Below are 21,957 nucleotides of genomic sequence, written 5' to 3' on the forward strand. Positions count from 1 at the left end.
GATAAAAGACTTAAATATAAGCCGTAACACCATAAAAGTCCTTGAAGAAAACATTGGCAGGAAAATCTCAGACATTCCACGCAGCAACATCCTCACAGACACATCCCCTAAAGCAAGGGACATAAAGGAAAGAATAAACAAATGGGACCTCATCAAAATAAAAAGCTTCTGCATGGCTAAAGAAAACAGCACCAAATTACAAAGAGAACCAACAATATGGGAAAGCATATTTGCCAATGATACCTCAGACAAGGGCCTGATCTCCAAAATATATAAAGAACTCACACGACTCCACTCCAGGAAGACAAACAACCCAATTAAAAAATGGGCAAAGGACTTGAACAGACACTTCTCCAAGGAAGACATACAGAAGGCCCAGAGACATATGAAAAGATGCTCAGCATCACTAGCCATCAGAGAGATGCAAATTAAAACCACAATGAGGTATCATCTCACACCAGTCAGAATGGCCAACATAAACAAATCCACAAACAAATGTTGGAGAGGATGCGGAGAAAAGGGAACCCTAGTGCACTGTTGGTGGGAATGCAGACTGGTGAGGCCACTGTGGAAAACAATATGGAATTTCCTCAGAAAACTAAAAATGGAACTGCCCTTTGACCCAGCAATTCCGCTGCTGGGATTATACCCTAAGAACACTGAAACACCAATCCAAAAGAATCTGTGCACCCCAATGTTCATAGCAGCACAATTTACAATAGCCAAATACTGGAAGCAACCGAAGTGCCCATCAGCAAACGAGTGGATCCAAAAACTATGGTATATTTACACAATGGAATTCTACGCAGCAGAGAGAAAGAAGGAGCTTATACCCTTTGCAACAGCATGGATGAAACTGGAGAGCATTATGCTAAGTGAAATAAGCCAGGAAGTGAGGGACAAATACCATATGATCTCACCTTTAACTGGAACATAAGCAATAGAAGGAAAAAGCAAACAAAATATAACCAGAGACATTGAAGTTAAGAACAATGTAACAATAGCAAGGGCGGGGGTGGGGGGGTGGGGGCAGGGACAGTAGGTAGAGGGGATTACAGGAACTACTATAAAGGACACATGAACAAATCCAAGGGGGAGGGTGGAGAGGGGGGAGGGAAGTGGGTTCACCTGGGGTGGGGTGAAGGGATGGGGGAAAAGGCATACAACTGTAATTAAATAACAATAAATAAATTAAAAAAAAAAAAAAAAAAAAAAAAAAAAAAAAAAAAAAAAAAAAAAAAAAAAAGATAACTATTAGTTCGTCTAACTCAGTAGCACATTTTGTCTGATCTCTTTGCCTCTGTTCCAATGACTCTCTCTCTCCTTATTTTTTAAGATTTGGAAATGCATTGCTTCCCTTTGCTCTAATTTATTCATCCCCTATCCGTATAAGCCTTGTACTGATGTCACGGTGAGGGACTCTTACTGCTGATGCTGACATGGCTCTCGCAGTGGCTCCTGGGGCAGGGAACATCCTTACAGCATGTCTTAGTTGGGGAAATTGATTGGTCTTATTTCTTCAAATTCTGATCAATCCTGAACAGTTTTGTTTGTTTACCAATTTCTTTAAATTCTTAGGAAAAAATGGTATAATAGACTTTGCTCACTACAGTAGAAGGATAGTACATTTTAAATATTGTTACAGCTGTAATGTGTGATTAATAAAATTTCATTTAAAGTTTTAAGGAGCTGTTTCCAATACTCTGATACAGGGATGGTGAAATTAATCAATACTAATTATTCAACAGGTTCATTTTGATGGCTGGGACCACAAGTACGACTATTGGATGGACGCAGACAGCCCTGACATTCACCCAATTGGATGGTGTGATGTAACAGGGCATCCTCTCGAAGTGCCATATCGTGAGTATTTTGTCTTTGTTGTTGCTTTTCAAATACTTAGCCCGAATTCTTACCTTAATGCTGTCTCTTCATGTCATTATAAGTATTTGCAAGCTGAATATCAGATAGGTGAATTGATTAATCATCACTCTAGCTCCACTGAAAGCCTATTACTCTCAATTAAGCCTCAAAGGGCATGTTTCATACAAATGAAAAGCTATAGTCTTTAAGAAATTACTTTGATAGTATTGTGTTAAAGAATCTTTGTTTTCCAAACATTTTAGTTTGGAAAACAAAGCCAGGCCTAAATCCATCTAATTTGGCCATTGCTTTTAGATGAAGTATATTTTAGTTTTTTGAACATTCCATCTTAATTTTTGATAGAATAGATTTCAAAATGTTTTAGAAAAAACAAATATTTTAAATGTCAGCAATTAAAAATAGTTGTAAAAATTTTATGAAACCCTTCATTATATTGGTATATCTATTATTTCTGTCTCTCAAGCTACTGAAAGGTAAGAAGAAAATTAACCACTGTAAATTCTAATGCACCTCATACCAAAATATGTTACTTGTTTATCTGAAGGATTCTCCTGATCAGAAAGGCTCATGACTAATAACTGGTTTTAGACACGTGTGCAGGTACTCCCTGTTCTCTCTGTTCTTCTTTGTTTTGTTCCTTCACCGCTTCTGTTGCCCTCCCTTTGGCCTCTCGGCATGAAACTAGTGAGTTACTCTGTTAATGAAGATATCTTACATTGAGCTAGCTCCAACGATGCTTGAACCTTAAATCTAAACAGGCATCTTTGAAAGAATTCCTTAACTTCTTGTATAAATGAGAAGGATCCCTGAAAAAATGACAAGCATTTTTACATTTTCCTAGGTTCTTTAAAAACCACAAAGTCAATAAGGTACAGGGCCTTACGTAGCCTGCGGTACATCGTAAGCATGTGATGGGTAGACAGAGAGTGTAACACAGGGGACACCATGCTCAGCACACATCGGGAGAAAAGTGTAAGCATTTGTGCTTTGTGGTTCCTTTGATCCCACTTTTTATCTTCCCAGATTTCACACGCCAGCATGCCAGGGAAAAGGTTTTTTCTCTATGTTAACCAACACCTACATATACCCCTCAGTCTCTCCTCCCGGTAACTTTCTCAAGTAGGAATGATTTAAACAGAGGTAAGGAGGGATTATTTCAGGTATAGCGACATTTCTCTTCACTCCACTTCATCCGTTACCTGCTCCTTTGTCAAGCTGCTTAACTGACTTCTTGACCTGAGTGTTTCATAAGCACCCTGAAGCCTATGGGATGCTTCTCCCAAATCTGAACATCATCCCAAGCCAAAAACTTGCTTTTCTATTGTTGTTCCTACTTCCTTCAAAGCTCCTACTGATTATTCAGAGTTATTCTGGACTCTCCTCCCTCCCTACCCTCCCTCACCCCACACATACAATCAGTCGTTATGTCTGCTGATTGTCTTTCTCAGTTTCTCCAGAATCCATCTTTGACCTCCGCTCCTCCCAACACCATTGCACCATTTGCACTCTCATCATATTTAGAAATGATTGTACAGATGAGTTATACAGATCTTCCCAAAGAGCCTGGAATGGATCTAAAATTTCAAGTTCTAGGAGGCAATGTAGCCTAATTGTTAAATGTGGAGTCAGAATGCTTAGATTTGAATGTTAGTTTTTCTGCTTGCTGAGCTGTATCTATTTCCTCATCTGTTTAATGGAGATAATATTAGTATGTCTAGCTCCTATATTTATAATAATGACATGGGGTAAATATATGTATAACACTTCAAAAACTATCTGACCCATAGTATGTGCTCAATTAATGTTAGCTGCCACCAGGAAATTGCATAACATTCTATAGATTTTCATTTTTATAAAGAACTGTGTCAATTATTAAGGATTCCAAAATTTGAAATTGTGCTAAAATTAAAATCTGAGTTTTCAAAATATTCAATTTTTTCTGAAGTGTGACTTCCATGTGTTGGCAGTATTACAAGATTCCGCTCCAGCGTGCTCACACTCAGGTGATTGGAATCCCTGTGATTTGGGGGAAGATCACTTGTAATTGACTGTCTTCAGTTGGTTATGATATTCGGTTACTGCTGTGCTTGTTTTTTGTGACGGATTTGTTTGGATTAACCATTATTAACATGGTTTATTATAGGTTGCTCAGTTAACCCTATGATTTACAATTATTCATCTGTCTAAATACCTAGATTTTAAAATATGCTTATGATATGGTTCAATATATATCATTTGTGCCCATATTGTTAAAGCAAAAATACACAAAATTACATGCACATACACACATTCTGCTCCAATATTTATTTATTTGTCACTGAATTCCTTTCCCACTGGAAAGTGAAAATAAGGGTGGGTCTAGGTACTGCAACGGAATAAAGTTTGACGGTCTAGAGCTAACTGTTGTAACAGGTTCATTCACGACTCGTTTTCTCATTTCTTCGTTATAATAGTTCGTGTGAAACCCAAATCTTACCTCGTTTCCCCATAATCACAATATTCAATAATTTATACTATTCAGTCACTAAGGCCTGATACAGAAGTTCTTGAAACCGTAACTGGTGATTGTGAAGGCCTCTGGAGCACGAGAACTTGAATGTTCCCATTCGGCTGGGTCGAGCTCCAGTTTGTATGGCCAGGTGATGACAGATTCCCTGTAGCGACCATTCCCAGCCACAGGTGCTCACCTGCAGGGCGCCCTGTACCCCACAGCTAGATGAAACTCCTTTTCTCATGCCACGAGGGCACAGTTTGTCTTCTTTTTCTAATGTATAGGACTTCACGGTGGGCTTTTTCTACCATTAGAATCAAAATTAAAACTTGAGATGTAGCATTATTAAGTTGTCAAGATCTTTCTCTCATGCTTTGTAGTCCATGAATGTCCTTAAAAAAGATATAAAAAATCAGAACCAAAGAAACCATGCCTGCCATGGTCATCTACTCTACTTGATTCCTTCTCAGCAATCTTTTCAGTCACATCATTTGGAAACTATAATCCCAGTCACATTTGATGTTAAATTTCTTTAAATGGAGCTCCTTTTTTCTTTTATTATTAATTATCCACCCACATATTACCTACTCTGTGGGGCAGTAGGATGTCCGATATCTCTTGCTCTGGAAATTAACCAAGCTTGAGAATATGATCAACTTTGGAGTTAGAAAAACTTGGATTTAAATTTCTATTCTGCTCTGACTCTGTGCCTTTGGGCATATTTACCCAAAGTATTTGTGCATTACTTTACCTCTGGGACTTGCAAGCTTGTGAGATTAAACACCTTAATGTCTGATTTTGGTCGTCTGAGGCACAGAGGCCCTTCAGTAAACAGTAGGGCTGGGGTGAAGAGCGCAGGAACATTTGCTTCCCACATCACCATTTCTCTTCATTGGTCCAGAAAATTGGGAGTTGACTTTATTTCCTAAAAGTTATATAACCAGTAAGGTTTTTGCATAGGTACTTGTTATAATTGCACTATCCATAAAAGGGTTGCTGATCTCTGCGTGAATACTGAATGGTCAAAACATTTAGAATTATTGACCTAGCTTAGGATAATCAGGCCCTATAAGCCCTGTTAAACTAAGAAGTAAAGAACCATGCTGTTCTTTTTTAAAAAACGTCTGTGTGTGTCTTGGCAATTCTGTACCAGTTGCAATGTGTGGGTTTTCTCCTCACACCAAGCCATTCTCTGACACCACCTGAATGTCCTACAACTCCGCTCCATTCTGACACTATCTCCCTGAAGATAGCATCAAATCCACAGGTGCAGCATTCAGTCCCACAAGACTCTCCCTACTTCAGATGTGAGACAAAAGTCCAAGTTGTTACCTTTGCGTATGAAAAACTGACTATAAATCACAGGTTTCCATGACCCCCTCTTTGGGTTCAATTAATTTACTTGAGTGGCTCACAGAACCCAGGAAGCCAGTTATGAAGAGCTACAGAGGGCGAGGTCCTGAACAAAGGAGGTTCTGCTTCGTGAAGTTCGGGACCCAGCGTGGTGGCGCATGCACACCACGTTCTGATTCACTAACCTGGTAGCTCTCCACACCCTGTCCTTTGGGGGTTTTATGGAGGCTTTATTACATAGGTGCGCTTGGTTAAATCATCGTCCACTGGACATTGAACTCACTCAGTTTCCAGGTCCTCTTCCCTCCTTGGAGGTCTAGGGGTGGGTCATAAGGTTCCAACCCCGTAGTTACAGGGTTGGCTCCACAGGACACCAGCCCTCAACCTTAGGAGCTTTACAGAAGTCATCATTTGTCATTAACATAACAAAAGACACTTACTACTCTTATCACAGGAAATTAAAGGATTTTAGGAGTTCTATGCCAGGATGGGGATATATTTCTTATTATAAATATCAATATCACAATTGCAAATATACCACTAGTGAAATAAAATTATAATCACTAAATTGTTCAGTAGCTAACTAGTCAAATAAAACGGACATAACTGGTTCTAATAGGAATCTTCTCTCGTAAGCACAATTAACCCTTCCTTTGTCCCTGTTTTAGGCTGTGCTCCTTTCCTCTTGTCTCCTTTTGCCTTTCTTCGTAATGTAGACTGAGGGCCCCTCTACCTCTGGGTAGGGCGTGTCTCCCCTGTACCTAATCCTTCTAGCATTTGGACCAAGAAGATGAAGTCATTTGCAGTCAAGATTCATGTCTCCAAAACTTCGATGTCCTTGGGGAGATGAATTTTCTCTTTATTCTCATCATCCTATAATACTTTGACCTCTTTTCTTTGTTTTGTGAGCGTTACTTTTTTTTTTTTTTTTTTTTTTTGCTACTCTTGTGCCCAGAACTTTCCAACACAGAGTTTGTTACAAAGTCCTTCCTCTTACCCAGAAGCCCTCTGCAGTCTGGCCCCTGGAAGCTCCCAACAGGGTTCTGTACTTTTGTCCTCGCTCACTCGGCTGGCGGCACTGGCCCTGCGCTAACTCCAGTACACCAGCAGGCTTCCTTGTCTGCTTCAGCTGTTCCCTTGACTTGGAGCCTGGGGCCACCACGTGCTCCCAAGGCTTGTTCAGAGGTTCCCTCCCAGAGATGCCTTCTCTGCGGAAGCCGTTACTGACAACAGCCCTGCCCTTCTTTAGCTCCTTAGCTGCCTTTGTGTTTCTTAATGGCAGCTCTCAGGGGCTCACATGATATGATAAGCTTATTGGTTTCCCTTCTCATCCCTTTTCCCTTACTAGAGTGCCTCTCCCATGCTGACGGGAACTCGCGTTGTTGCTGGCCCACTCCTTCCTACCTTCAGCTGGTGGCTCAGCCTGTGTTCTCCCCAGAGTAGGCCCTCAGTGAATATTTGTCCAATTTGTTTGTTGTTTTCCTAACTTCCTACATTTTGTACATGTAATTCATGGATATTTATTTCACCCCAGGTGCTCCTTCAGTCTGTTTTAAACACACGTAGAAATCATAGTCAAAAAGAATAAAATATTCGACCACATGGAAATGTTTGTTAAAGTTTTCAGTTAGGGATAGAAATAATAAAATAAAAATATGACAGGTCCCAATGCCTCTAATAAGGGAGTTTTCGCTGGAGACAAAACAAAACAAAACCAGAAAACGGTTTTTTAATTGAATGCCAATTTGAATGCATGACTTGGTAACTGATAGTCCTCACTGAGTATGTGTAAAATGTTTTTTTCTGAAATGACAAGGCACCAATACGGAATGACAAGAGCTGGTGGGGTGTGGAGCGACATAGTGGGCTGCGCAGCCCTCCAGTGGTCCTGCCCCCAGGAGGTGGCCCTTCCGTCCTCGCAGCTGCCTCACCATTTGGGCCATGGATTCCAACATCACCAACTTGAGAGGAGCAAACTGCCCTCTCAGCTTAGGAATAAAAATAAGTAGATGTAGGAGAGAACATTTAGTTTGTATTCTCAAAGTCCGAGACAGCCTAGAAAAAGTGCTTTATCCTTCGGAGTCACCAAAGATGTGCTTGTGGAACATAAAAACTGACAGAATCCGAGCTCATCGGGTCCAACCTGTCACTCAGAGGCATGGAGACGCTGTTTGCCCAGCTCGTTGGACACAAAGGTGGATCTCAGGCCCTAGTCAGAATGGCCTTCTTGATTTGCCTGAGCCCTTCAGTGTGTACATACTTCTGTACTCATGTAAGGCTCCCCTCCCTGTCACCTCCCTGTCACCCCTCTTTAGATGGGGAAGTGGGTGACCCAGCTGGTTCCAGCCTTGGAGAAGCCTGTGGAAGGGCTGAGTCATGGCTTCCAAAAAGAGGCGGCACCCTCTCTTCTGCAGCAACAGCAGAGTTGCATGAGGCATGATGGGAAGAGGGTGGCAAAAAAATACATATAGGTGACACTGCAGCACAGCCTCGTACCCAGAGAGTCTGAAGTAATTGCACATCATTTCTAATAATCAGCAGCTCACAGGGTGCACAGCTGTTTTATGGAAAAGGCTGATTGGCCCTTATCTTCCATACAGAGGAATCCTTATTGGGCCTGGGAGGAGCCCCTGGGTTCATACTGAAGATAGTTCCCAAGTTGGGTTGTCCTGGCTGTTTGCTATAGTCCCCAAATTTCTATTTCAGAGGCTTTTGTATCTTGACCTCAGGCTTCTGCTTACCTACCAGGCCTTTCAGAGACCCTGTGCCTCTTACTGAGGCATGGAAGAACAGCTGGTCCCTTCTGGGTCCCAGGTAAGTTGTGCCTTAGGCTCATTCACTTGGCCATTGGCCACTGCTACATCATCACCTCCTGCCATGTGAGATATTTTCCTAGAGATGTATGGCCACCCCTTAGTATACCAAAGGAAGCAAATAGCGGCCCTTGCCCCAGCCTCATTTGGAGGCTCCCTATTCAAAAATAAATACTCCCCCCACCATTATGTCATCCTAAAGGGCAGGGGGAGGGATACAACAAGAGGGGAAGAATGTGAGCACACACACCTCTGACCTGCATGCTTTCCTTTCACCTCACATCTGCTTCACTCCTTTCAACTTCTTGAATGCAAATTCTTTCCACCCAGGGCCTTTGCATATGTTACCTTTTCTGTCCAGAATGGTCTCTATGCTCCTATAATAGAGGATTCTTTCTCACCTCAATCCATCTCAAGTGGTTTCTCCTGAGAAAGGCCTTCCCTGGCCACATTTTCCAGAAAACAGCCACCACTATTATTTCCGTTTCACAACTTCCTTTTCTCCATAGCACACAGCACAATATGTAATTGTTTTAATTGTCTGTTTCCTTGCTTTTTGTCAGTTGTCCTCATGAGACAATAAGCTTCATGAGTGAGGGTCAACGAGTGTTGTGTCTGTCATCGTTTCTCTAATGTTTGGCTTCCAGTAAATATTTTTTTTGTATGTTCATTTCTCTATCTAAGAGTTGGTTAATCACCTATGCCAAAACATGCACCTCCGCATTGGGCTCTTGCCTGCGATCTTTATGGAGGGAACTCTTGAGTTGTAGCTACAGAATTAGTCTAGTCAAGATAAGCAGAAAAGACATGGGCCAAACACTCCTCATTACCAACAAAGGAAACTTTCATAAATAAAAATTGACAGCAGTTAAAGGAAATTTTCTACCTGGCTTTCATGTCTAAATAATTTTGTCATTATTCTTTCTTTAACTTCCATTTGATTTGTATTTGGAAGTAACTGTGATGCTTGATTACAAAGTAAATTAAATGAAGCATTAGTAAATTCAATGAAATTAAAGTATATACTAGTAGAATAATAATACAAAGTATAATAATATGCATAGCCTTTATAATAAAGACCTTGAGAACATGACTAATTTATTTCACTGTTACACATAAACAAACGCAAGAGAACGTAACTTGATAAAAGGTACAGAGTGAGCGCTTCGCCCATTGGTTTCATCACACAATTGACTAACTTGTAAATACACCATATGGCCTGCTGCATTGTTTATCCTGTTAAGTGAGATAAAATTCATAAATCTGCATTAAGAAATGAATAATTAATAAAGCCCTCTTTAATGAACATTTGGGAAGCTGTGGAATTAGAAAAGTTTATTCCATCTAAGGTGGAAATTCACTTAGATGGTAAAAAAGAGTTGATGCAATTATAGCTTAGGTGTGGAATGGTAAATATGATGTCGGGTCGATATCATCCTGAGGAAAATAATGAAGATTGCTAACTTAGTCAGGTAACAGTACATTTTCAATTTTACTCTATTTTAAAGACAATTTCATAAGGAATCCTTAGTACTTGTTCTTCCAAAATACAGCAGGCAAGCAATCAGCAGTTTTAAGAGTCCCTAAGTACTCATTGACTTAATAGACAATTACAGCACATTGTGTTTAAAAAGAAACTTAGCTATTTTAGACGTCCCTAATTACAGATTTACATGATACACTTCTCAAGGAAAAATAATACATTGCAAAATGTACTTAGAGTCTTAATGATATTAATCTGTTTTAAATGGTTCTTGTTAAAGTGCTTGTCCTGTATGCTCTTCCTTTTGGAGGTGAGAAAGCAGAACTCATTTACTTTGTTCTAAAACTGAGTCTTTGAGATACTAGTGGCAGCTCAGAACAATTTTACAGATTATGTTCCCAGCATGACTAGATGAGTTGGTTTGCTACTGCTCAGTTGAGATGGAGTATAGTAAGGTGGGTCTTAGTCCTCCCATTACAGACACTGGTAGATTCTGTCTAAAGAAGATAGAGCTCTGTGCAAAGTTACAGACTTTTAAAACAAATACATAATTCTAAAAGTCATGGACTGACTCACTGGTTTGACAATAAAGCTGAAACAGGTTCTTATCCTGTCCCACTTAGTGAGTCACCTGGCCGTGCAGTCACCCAGTGGAAATCCTGGGGTGGGCAGAAGACCTTTCAGGATTTCTCTGAGTTTTAACCTTATTCGAAGACTGTAACACCTTCAAGGGAAGGGGAATGGGATGAGATACAATTATCGTACTCCTGCCCCTACATTTACGTACAAGGCCTGATTCATGGAAATGTTGAGTGATCAGCTGAGGGTCTGAAAATAGTACTTGAAAGGAAGGGTCTTACCATCTCGGAGGGTAGTGTTGCTGTTGTCAGTGAATAAAAATTTACTTGGTATCTTGAGTATACTGAGCACTGTGCCAGGACTTGGAAAGTCCCTGTGGGACTTTCTGCATTTGGTGACTATGATGATGAAGCTTGGAGGGAGAGAGGGCCCTGTGAACAGGCTCCATGGAGGACCGTGGTGGAGGTCATGCAGGCACCAGGATTCGGTGTGAAAAGATCGGAATTCCTGTCCCAAGATTCTCTCTCCTACTCACACTAAGGTCTCATTACAATTTGGGGGTCAGAGTGGGGATGAAATTTTGGGAAGGGCACTTTGGTTGTTGCTTTAAAGACAAGCTTAGCTATATTAGTATCTTACGAGATATTTTGTTCATCTTTTCTTCCGTGATTTTAGAAAGATTAGAAAATAATTGTCTGTTTTATTTTACAAGTAGATATATCCTTAAGTGACTCCCTGGAATGAAGGTAGAATCAAATATTTTTATTGTAAAATAAACGTTATATATTTGTATTTTGAAAGAAGCTGTTTCTAGATTATTGGTTTTTTCCATTTTACTCTACATTTAAGCAACTCAAAATCAATAAGTTGAAAATATACACAAACCCAAAATTCAATGAACACTGTGAATGCAAAACTTACAGAACTGAAAATTTTGTAGCATATTTGGGAACTAAGACTCTTTGGCTTATATGTTACTTTTTATACATGTTTTGCTATGTATTTCAAACCAAGAAGTAAAACTTAGATTTTTTTTCTTTAGCAAAGCAGTAAGTTTCACTTCAATACATAACATTACTATGATTGTAGTGATGGCAGAACACCATCCACGGGTCTTTGGGCTCACAGCTCTCTGCGCCTGTGCATCCAGCACCGGGGACCATAGATCTTTCCTTCATGACCTGCTCCCAAGATTGACGTATGTAAGAGCTCCTCCCCCTAGAGGCCACAGACCCGAAGTCAGAGCTACTTTGATCAGGCAGTAGCCTCTCCCTGCTATGTTTGAATGGCTGCTGGACTGTCTTCTGCTGAATCTCACCTACCCTGGAGCATTCTTTAGAATACTCCTAACTTTATTTGTATTGTTCCTGCTCAGATATTTTCTATATGTAATGTTATTTCTGTAATCAAATACTTGAAAGCCATTAAGTTTGAGAACACAGTACTGATAGCACACCATACTGGCATTATATCCCAGTAATGCATACCTTCCGCATTACTGACCCTCCCCTTCAAGATATTACTCCCCTTGAATAATCCTATATTCTGCTTAGTGCTTCTTTTTTAAATTATATTTTATTGATTATGCCATTACAGTTGTCCCAATTTTCCCCCTTTGCCCACCCTCTACCCAGCACCCCCAACTCCCTCAGACAATCCCCACACCGTTGTTCAACTCCGTGGGTCATGTGTGCAAGTTCTTTGGCTACTCCATTTCCTGTACTGTACTTTACATCCCTGTGGCTATTCTGTAACTACCTCTTTGTACTTCTTAACCCTCTCACCTCTTCACCCATTCCCCCACACCCCTATCCCATCTGACAACCATCAAAGTGCTCTTTGTATCCATGATTCTATCTCTGTTCTTCATGTTTGTTTAGTTTGTTTTTTATATCCAATTGTTGATAAGATTATATTTTTTGCCATTTTATTGTTCATAGTTTTGATCTTTTTTAAAGTAAGTCCCTTTAACATTTCATATAATAATGGTTTGGTGATGATGAACTTTAGTTTTTTCTTGCCCGAAAAGCTCTTTATCTGCCCTTTGAGTCTAAATGATAGCTTTGCTGGGTAGGGCAATCTTAGCTATGTGTCCTTGCTTTCCATGGCTTTGAATATTTCTTGCAGATCCCTTCTCACCTGTAAAGTTTCTTTTGAGAAATCAGCTGACAGTCTTTTGGGTACTCCCCTGTAGGTAACTAACTGCTTTTCACTTGCTGATTTTAAGATTCTTTCTTAATCTTTGGCATTTGAATTATGATGTCTTGGAGTGGGCCTCTTTGCGTCCATCTTGTTTGGGACTCTCTGTGCCCCCTGGACTTGCATGTCTATTTCCTTCACCAAATTAAAGAAGTTTTCTTTCATTATTTTTTTAAACAGATTTTGAATTTCTTACTCTCTTTTTTCTTTCTGCCACCACCAGGATGCAAATATTGGACCTCTTGAAGTTGTCCCAGAGGCTGCTTACACTATCCTTGTTTTTTTGGATTCTTTTTTCTTTTTGTCCTGATTGGTTGTTTCTTTGCTTCCTTATGTTCCAAATCATTGATTTGATTCTTGGCTTCATCCACTCTACTGTTGTTTCCCTGTAAATTGTTCTTTATTTCAATTATTGTATCCTGAATTTCTGACTGGGTCTTTTTTATTGTGTTGAAGTCCTACTAAGTTCCTTAAGCATCCTTATAACCAGTGTTTTGAACTCTACATCTGATAGATTACTTATTTCCATTTTGTTTAGTTCTTTTTCTGGAGTTTTGATCTATTTTTTCATTTGGGCCATGTTTCTCTGTCTCCTCATTTTGGCAGCCTCCCTGTTTGTTTCTGTGTATTAGGTAGAGCTGCTATGACTCCCTCTCTTGGTAGTGTGGCCTAATGTAGTGGGTGTCCTATAGGGTCCAGTGGCACAGCCTCCCCTATCACCCAAACAGGGCAGGGTACACAAAGTGTGCCCTTCGTGTGAACTGAGTATACCATCCTCTCGTATTTGAGCCTTGATTGCTATTGGGAGATCAATGAGAAGCCAGTTAGCTGCAAGGATTGGCTGTAACCACTGACCGCCAACCTCTGCTCTCCGTGGAGGATCAGCTGTGCAGGAGCAGAATGGTGGTTCTTTGATGTGGTCTGTAGTGGGGGCTTCCCAGGTGGTGTAGTCCAAGGTCAGCCCCAATCCATGTTCTGCCTGGGGCCACCCTGCCTGAGCTATAAAAGTAAGCTGAGATGGTTGCTACTGGTGCTCGGCTTGGAGATTCCCAGGCAAAGCCAAGCTGTGAATGTAGGCTGGCTGCTGCTAGTGCCAGGCCTGGGACCTCTTAGCAAGAGGTATGAGGGTTGGGGGCTTGCTGAGGCTGGCTGTTGCTTGTTTGAGAGGACTTAGTTGGGAACATGAGCCAAGACCAGCCATTCATATGGAAAAGTCACAGTTAACAGCTTGGGCGGGCCAATAAGTTGGGTAGGCCAGAGTCTCAGGGGATCTCCAGGGGGTGCCTAACAGTGTTAGCCAGGTTGATGGAGTCTCACCTGCTGTCTCTGTGACTCTTTTGGGGGAGGATTCAGAAAAGGGGCAATGGCCTCTCCCTGCCTTTCTGTCTGGGAGAAAGCTGTCCCCCCAGCTCTTGTCTTGATGGCAGATACTTCAGTTCCTCCCTGTTTGCCACTGGTACCTTTCAAGCTGCTACCCTGGTGCTGGAGCTCAGAGGGAGTTAGTCTTAGTAAATCTGTGTATGGGCTCTTTAAGAGGAACTGCTTTGGACTCCAGAAGTTTCTTCTACCAACTCAATCCCAGCTCGTTTTGCAGCCAGAAGTTATGGTGACTTATCTTCCTGGAATCCTGGGCTGGGGGTGGGGCCTAGTATATATCTGGGACTCCTCACTCCCGAGATACCCCTCCCAAATTTTTATCCACCACACGTGGATATGGGACCAGCCTGGTCCACATCTCCGCCCCTCCTACCAGTCTGAATGGATGTGGTTTCTTCAATTCTGTAGTCGTCAGACTTCCATTCAACTCGATTTCTGATCATTCTGAATGATAGTTGCTCTGTAGTTTAGTCGTAATTGTGATGTGGTTGTGCAAGGAGGGGAGCTGCGTTTACCTGTGCCGCCGTTTTGACCAGAAGAGTGCTTCCTCACTTGCCTACTTCCCTGACCATTAAAGATTTTATGGCCTAAGAAATTGTAAAGCAGAGTAAAAGAAATGCAGTTTTTATAAGTTTTATTCTTTTTAAAAAATTCATCTGGTGACATTGGTTAATGAAGTTACATAGGTTTAAAGTGTAGAATTCCATAACACATCATCTGTATATTGCACTGGGTATTTAATACGCAAAGTCAAGTCTCCTTCTGTTACCATGGATTTTAGGTCCTTTACTCTTTACGACCCCTCCCAACCACTTTTTCCTTCTGGCAACCACCAGACTGTTATCTTTGTCTATGAGTTTTTGTTTGTCTTGTTTGCTTATTAATGCTTTCAGTTTTATATCCCACATATGAATGAAAAATCATTTGGTTCTTTTTCCATCTCACTTATTTCACTTAGCATGATATTCTCAAGGTCCATCCATCTTCCCTGAATTCAAATTATGCTACAGAGCAGTAACAATGAAAACAGCATGGCATTACCCTAAACAGGTAGCTCATTTGGTTAGAGCGTCATCCCAGTGTGCCAAGGTCGCGGTTTGACTCCCAGTCAGGACATGGGCAAGAAGCAGCCAATGTGCGCATGAGCGGGTGGAGCCGGAGGTTGATGGTTCTGTCTCTCTCTAATCAAAAAATGTTTAAAAAATTATAAAAATAAATAAATAAACAACATGGCATTGGCAAAAAGCAAGTTTTTATTCTGTTATGTGCAGCTTGTATTTCTTAGATTGCAAGAACATCCTCCATCATTTCCTTTGAAGTCATCCTCCTTTTTTCACACCAGTGGACTTATTTTGTAATGGAAGTCATTAACTTGGAGAGGAAACTTTTTACGTAATATCTCTAAACAAATTTTATACAATGCCAGGCAGCCAGGGAAAATTCAGCAATAGTGGAGTAACATCTTATTCCAGGGTTAGCTCTAAATTCAGCAAGTAAGGCAAAAAATATGCTTAGTCACAATTTCTGAAAACTGTATTCCAATAAACCCAGCACAGGAGGTTGTCCAACATCATTGAACTAAAGTGTCAACACATGTTCAACATTAGGTGAGGTTACTGGCAAGTTGAGGATCGTGCTGTATGAAAATTATATCACATTTGAAATACTAGGACCATTGCAAGCTCAGGGATCTGCTCCCATTGGGAGGTGCGTGCGAGGGCTGGGAAGTGGTGGTCTTTGACTACCTGTGCATACTCCTTACCATGTCCATTGCTCAGTAGTGTGGTGGACCATCCAGACTTTATTCTGCTCATTGTATGTATTTGTCTACCTTGACATTCATGGCTACCCTTGCTATCTTTTAGAGCTGGGTATAGTTGATTAAGACAGTTTGTGCACATAAACGTTTCCTGCTACAGCAATTGCTTATTGGGCAGCATAGCAGACACAGATCTGCAAGTTAGGAACCTTGAGTTCTTGTTCTAACCACTGAAATATGATATATGATCTGACACAGATTATTTAACCTTCTAAAATTTATGTCCTTATTTGCAAAAGTAAGTGGACGGATTAGATCAGTGGTTCCCAACCTGGAAGGGGAACACTTAAGAAATAAGGTTCACAAGCTTACCTCCAGAATTCTGATTTTGTAGGACCTGAAAATTTACATACTTTAAACATCTTTGAGCCCTTCCTGCCTTGTATACCAGTCATGGGACCTCTCACCTTCCTCTAGCAGACTTGCAGGCCCTCCTGGTCCTGCTGTGTCCTTGGCCTCTGGCCTTTCAGAGCCTGGTCTGTTGTTGTCCTGAAGCTTTAAATTGGACTGAAATGGCAGTCGCTGGGGTCCATGCAGCCCTTGCTGTCACACAGCCATAGAAAAGTTAGAATTTGGATGGTCAGACCCTATGATGGCAGCTTTCTCTGAATGGAGTACCTTTATATCTGTAATCAGGCAGCCTGTAGGAGGCCAAGTCTGTGGCATCTCCTCGCATGGAACTCCGTCTAGGGCAGTACTAATGCACTCAGTAAGGGTTTGTCTTTCTCTGTAAAGTCTACAATTCAGACTAATTCAAAGTCGCCAGTGAAGAAACTAGTGCCCGGGTCTGGGAGAGAAGGTGAGCTGCTCCTTTCATTTCATCCAAACACTTGTAGACATCAGGGTGAAGGATTTTCTTCCTATCGGAAACATTGCAATTCTGACAAAACTATTCACACATCATTCAATATGGAATGCCATTAGTTGTAGAGTAGAAGCCACAGGGAGAAATGTAATTATTAATTTTACATATAGGGTAGGGGCAAAAGTAGGTTCATAGTTGTTTGCATGGAAAATAATACAATATTTAATAAATCATAATATAAGAATAAACCCGGTGTTCCATGTACTCAGAGCTAGAAACCTACTTTTGACCCACGCTGCACACACACATATGTACATACACATACATATATACATACATACATGAGCTTCTCAAGCAACTGTCAACATTTTCTGTTAAGAATGGCCGAAAGCTTATTGGTCATGAAAATTCTTAATGTGGCTATATTAGGTCCAGACTAATTTGAAGAGGGATTGTGAATGTCATAATTTCTGCTTTAGATGTAATTTGCAGGTTATTGGAAAGATGTTATTATCATCCGTCCCAATTTGGAATCTTGATTATAGAGTGTGTTTAATTCTTCTACATAATTTTTATACTTACATATATAGAGAGAGATAAGATATAGATATATAGATATAGATATAGATATGAGAACAGATGACATCTCTGTCAGCAACTAATTTGATTTTTTAGTCAGCAAATTAAAGGTGACAATTTCATTAAAAGTTTCAATGAAAATGGAACTTTTAACAAAAAAACAGTTCAGGGATTGGGGAACCTCGAAAAGAATTCATGAGTGGCCAGATATACTTACAGTATTAGGCCTGTCCCTTTTCTTCCTTGATATGAATAAGAAAAATCCTAGGAATAAGGAAGGTCTGAGTTACCATTGCTTTTGCTTCTAGTTAGTATCATGTTGCCTGACGTGAAGCAGGAGGAGGGAGTGAGGCAAGGAGCTCCAGTGGAGGAGAGAGGGAGGGAGAAAGAGAGAATGATTGAAAAGGACAGAGTGGTTGTTTTGCAGCATTTTCATTTAGATTAGATGGAAATTTTCCATTTACATAAACCCTGTGCAAAATTAGTCATTTTTTAAAGCTAATTTCATACAAAATACAAGCTAAAGGAGGTTCCGAGCAAAAGAAAGTAATGGTAGTTTTTAATAATCTTTGAGATAGCATTGTATAAAAGTTAAAGTTTAGAAGAAAGTACATGTTTTTATTTCTTTCTTAAAAATAATGAAAAAAAATGAAATAGGGTCCCTCACAATAAAGCTATCAGTCAGATATAGGTTCAATTCTATTTAGTTTAGTTACATGTAAATAAAAAAAATTTTTTTGTGAGCCAATAATCCCTAAAGTTTTTTCTACTCTTAAAATTCTGTGCTTCTACATTATCTGTGTGGACCACTCCCAGGTTTTTCCTGCCATAACTCAAGAGTGTCATTTTTCTGATTTTTTCGAAGTTTAAAAACTAGGTTACCAAATAAGTTTGACAGTATATGAAAGCCTATGCTATTTAGTAATATAAAAAGTCTACTTTGGTGTATTTAAGTAGTTTTGGTATAATCGATGGTTTAAATTCCTTACTTTAAAATGCTAGTGTGACATGTGTGAATGAGAGAGATCTCTAACTCTGTATTTCTTCCTTTCTGCTTTAATGTCATTACAGCCATACATCAGTTTACACCATCCACACATTCCTCGCTGTTTGGTCCCTAATCCCTACAGAGGCTTATGCAGCCAGATCTAAGATGTTCGTCCAGATACCTCAGGTCAAATCATTCCAGTTAGCAGCCAGCCTTTCCTCTCCCTGATACTGTATCCCTATTACTCACGAGATTCTCGTTTTCTGGGATCCTTGCGTAGTTATCCAATTACCCATCATATTATTCTTTCTCTATTTAAAGTGCAACATATGATAAATGCATTTTATCATATTTGCTAAGAAAATCTTTGCCAGCTGCTCTGCTGTCTTTTTTTAAATTCTGAGCAAAGCCCAATATACCATGTTTCACTTTTTATCATCCCTGCTCAGAAGATCTGTCAGATCTGTGGAAAAGACTTTTAGAAGACTGTGCGTTGCTTTTGCACTCTTTTCTTACAACGATACCGTTTCTGTTTGGTAGCATTAGTATCGTTTTTATATCCACTGGTCCTTTGGGCTCTAGCACATTTCTAAGTGTTTTCCTGCGTTAGGTGGATGGTTAATTTATCTCCCTCTGTAATATTGCCATTGTTATATTTTAATGGTTTTTCTGTATCATCAAGTAAGTATAACATTCTCATTTTTAGTAACCTTTTAAAAGTTCTTTGGCATTTCCATTTCAGAAAATTACTGTTCTCTTTTATTTAGATTCCATGAAATCTGACAGCCTGAAACCTAGTACAAGCAGCCATGGTGTTTAGTTACACTGTTTTCTTCTTATTTTTGAGAAACTCATTGTTATATCACAATGGGTATTTATTGTCCCTAGTTTATTAGAAGGTGGAGAATTAGTGTGAGTAACCTATAATTTTAATTTGAAAGATATGCTTATTATTTGCATTCTCCAACATTCAAGGGTAATTATTTCATTAAATCTTAACAAATATCGTAAGTATGGGGTGGAAAGGAAAACAGGATACTAATCTGAAAGTTTCCAATCTAAGAAAAGATAGCGAAGCCTTAATTATTTGAAATGAGAACATGTGCGTATATGAAGTTTATTATTTAATTTCGAGATTTAATATTTTTTGCTCCCTTGCTCCATTCTTAGCCTTAGCCAATGATTTTACTGCCTATTTTGCTGAGAAAATAAAAGTTCTCAGGGGAGAAACTGGTCATCCCCCCCCGCCCCCTGCGCCGGGCTACCAGCACACCCGCTCTGTCACATGTGCTTTGCCTCCCCTGCCGCTGAAACTGGTGAGAGCGCCCCCTCTGTCAGACGTCAGTCTTCACTGGCCACCAGCCTGTCCTTTTGTGGCCACCCTCTCTCTCCACACTATCAAATTTTCCTCCTACTGAAACATTCCCATCATCACTCAAACAAAAACAATAATCAAAATAGTTGACCACAAACCCACTTATACCACCTTTTATACAAAAACTCCTTAAAAACAGTGTGAACTATCACTTTTCGCTCTTTCCTCTCATTCTCCTTGAACTTCAGTTGGGCCTGTTCATGGCTATTCCAGGATCCTGTTCCAGTTACCGCAGCTCAGCACGCTGCCACGCCCACGGCACTAACTCCCTGTCTTCATGTGACTCTGCTGTGAAGGATGCCTTCTCCTGGCTTTCCTCTTCCTCCCCCGCTGCTCCTTCTCGGCCTCCTTTCACACCCTAGCGCCGAGACTACAGTCTGGCATGTAACAGGCACCTAATATCTCTTTAAATGAATTAATAACTGTGGTTATTTATATGTCAATAATAATAATAAAGTATTTTAATTTGTCTCTTATCAGTGGTATTTAAATCTGTTCCATTTTTCTGTTGTATCCTCTAGTGGATATTATCACCCAATGCTAATATCATTTCTCTATAAAAGAATCAGGGTGAACTTCATGCTTTTTCAGCAGTGGGTGGATAGTATTGAGACGAGGGTGAGAATGCTGCTGCTTCATCCTTATTTTCCGATGCTGGCCAGCGTCAGTCTGGAGCTCACATACATGTATCTCAGTTTGCTTCCATCAGTGTCAGCACTGTCGTTCTGCTCTGGGCCAGCCCTATACCAAGAAGAATAACAATTCTAGGGGAAACTGCTTTTTCTACTCAGAAGGAAGGTGACAATCTCAATGTCTAACACATTCTGGGTGGGATAATGAGCCTTTCCACTCACATCACTCATGGTTGCCGGTTTGGGCCATTTTGAAATAAAGGACACTTCTCTTTCTCATTTCCTGGAAATGAGTGCAGTCTCTTTTATTTCTTGATTTGCCCTTGATATCTTACATCATCTTTACATGACAATAGGTCTGATACCTGTATGCAATTCTAGTTTTTTGTTTTAGAACAATTACTTGATTTCACAAAAGAAGAAACAAAATAAAACTGCTGTCTTATCCTAGGGATTTTTTTTTTAGCTCTAACTAACACAAAAGTCTGTTTACAATGGCTTAATCAAAAAGAGGGTTGTTTTTCCTCCGTGACAGACACTGATGTAGTAGGTCCCCCCGCATGTCTTGGATCCAGGCTTCGCCTTCCTTTGTTTTCTGCTTTCTTCAGCACTTCGGCTGTCGTACTTGTGCCTGTCACCTCGTGAACTCTTCCTTCTGCGTCTGGAAAGGTCAGAGAAGGAGGAAATGGGCAAAGCAGCACCAGTGTTATCTTTACCCTTTAATAGGCAAGAAAAGCTTTGCCTTTCCCTGAGGTCTTATTGCCCAAGACAGTGTTAAATGACCATGTCTGGATGCGAGAGAGGCTGCCAAAGCCAACATTTTCAGCAAGGCGCATCGCTGCCCTAAACCAAACCAGGGTTCAGTCAGCAAGAAGGCAGGGACGTCGGGTGGGCAGCTGCGGTGTCTGTCCTGGCTGCTTATGGCCACCACGTAGTTCCATGTGCGGGGGGACCCACGAGGCCTTCCTGCTAGTGTCAGGTTAGTGTGCAGCATTGCTCGTCATCCAGAGCACTGCCAGTTTACAAGGATGCTTTCCATTTCCTTGTTGTCCTTGCGCTAAGAACTCTGCAATTAGACTAACTCCTGCTTGAGTGAAATTGTTGTAGAAGACTTGGAATAAATTAGAAGTTATTCATGCTGCTTGATTTAGCAAGTAGCTATTTAGGAATAGAAAACCAGATTGATTTTAGATATGCTAAGCTCTGAAATGAGAATCAAATAGTAATTATCTCACAGAATTCTGGTCAGGTTATATCAAAATAATAAATAAGCCCACAGGTGTTAATTGTTATTGTCTTTATGATTCTTTATTTATTCTTAGAACATAATTATTCCATATCTCATAGGTGCCAGTTGCTGCTGTGGTAGGCGCTAGGGATGCAGTGTAAATAGATTAGTGAAGGGAAGCAGGTGATGCTCAGATAAACTAGAAAAATAACTTCCAATAAGATGGTAAAAAGAAGGCAGGAAAGGGTAATACGGTCAGAGACATTCGCTCTGAAGAATTGATTTCAAGCTGAGAACATTTTTTTCTAGATACCTAATTCCCTCAATATCCAAGTTACAAGTAAGATTTTCG

At 40.3% G+C, this 21,957-nt stretch overlaps 1 protein-coding gene across 1 annotated transcript in view; it reads left to right on the plus strand.

Moving 5' to 3' along the window:
• L3MBTL4 (L3MBTL histone methyl-lysine binding protein 4) overlaps positions 1-21,957 on the plus strand; it is a 413,756-nt gene that overhangs the window by 221,272 nt on the left and 170,527 nt on the right. Inside the window, exon 13 of the mRNA XM_053913420.2 lies at positions 1,749-1,863. Within this exon, the coding sequence (XP_053769395.1) occupies positions 1,749-1,863 (115 nt within the window). The remainder of the gene's footprint in view (positions 1-1,748; positions 1,864-21,957) is intronic.

The sequence above is a fragment of the Desmodus rotundus genome, chromosome 10 (assembly GCF_022682495.2).
Source record: "Desmodus rotundus isolate HL8 chromosome 10, HLdesRot8A.1, whole genome shotgun sequence".
Lineage (NCBI taxonomy): Eukaryota > Metazoa > Chordata > Mammalia > Chiroptera > Phyllostomidae > Desmodus > Desmodus rotundus.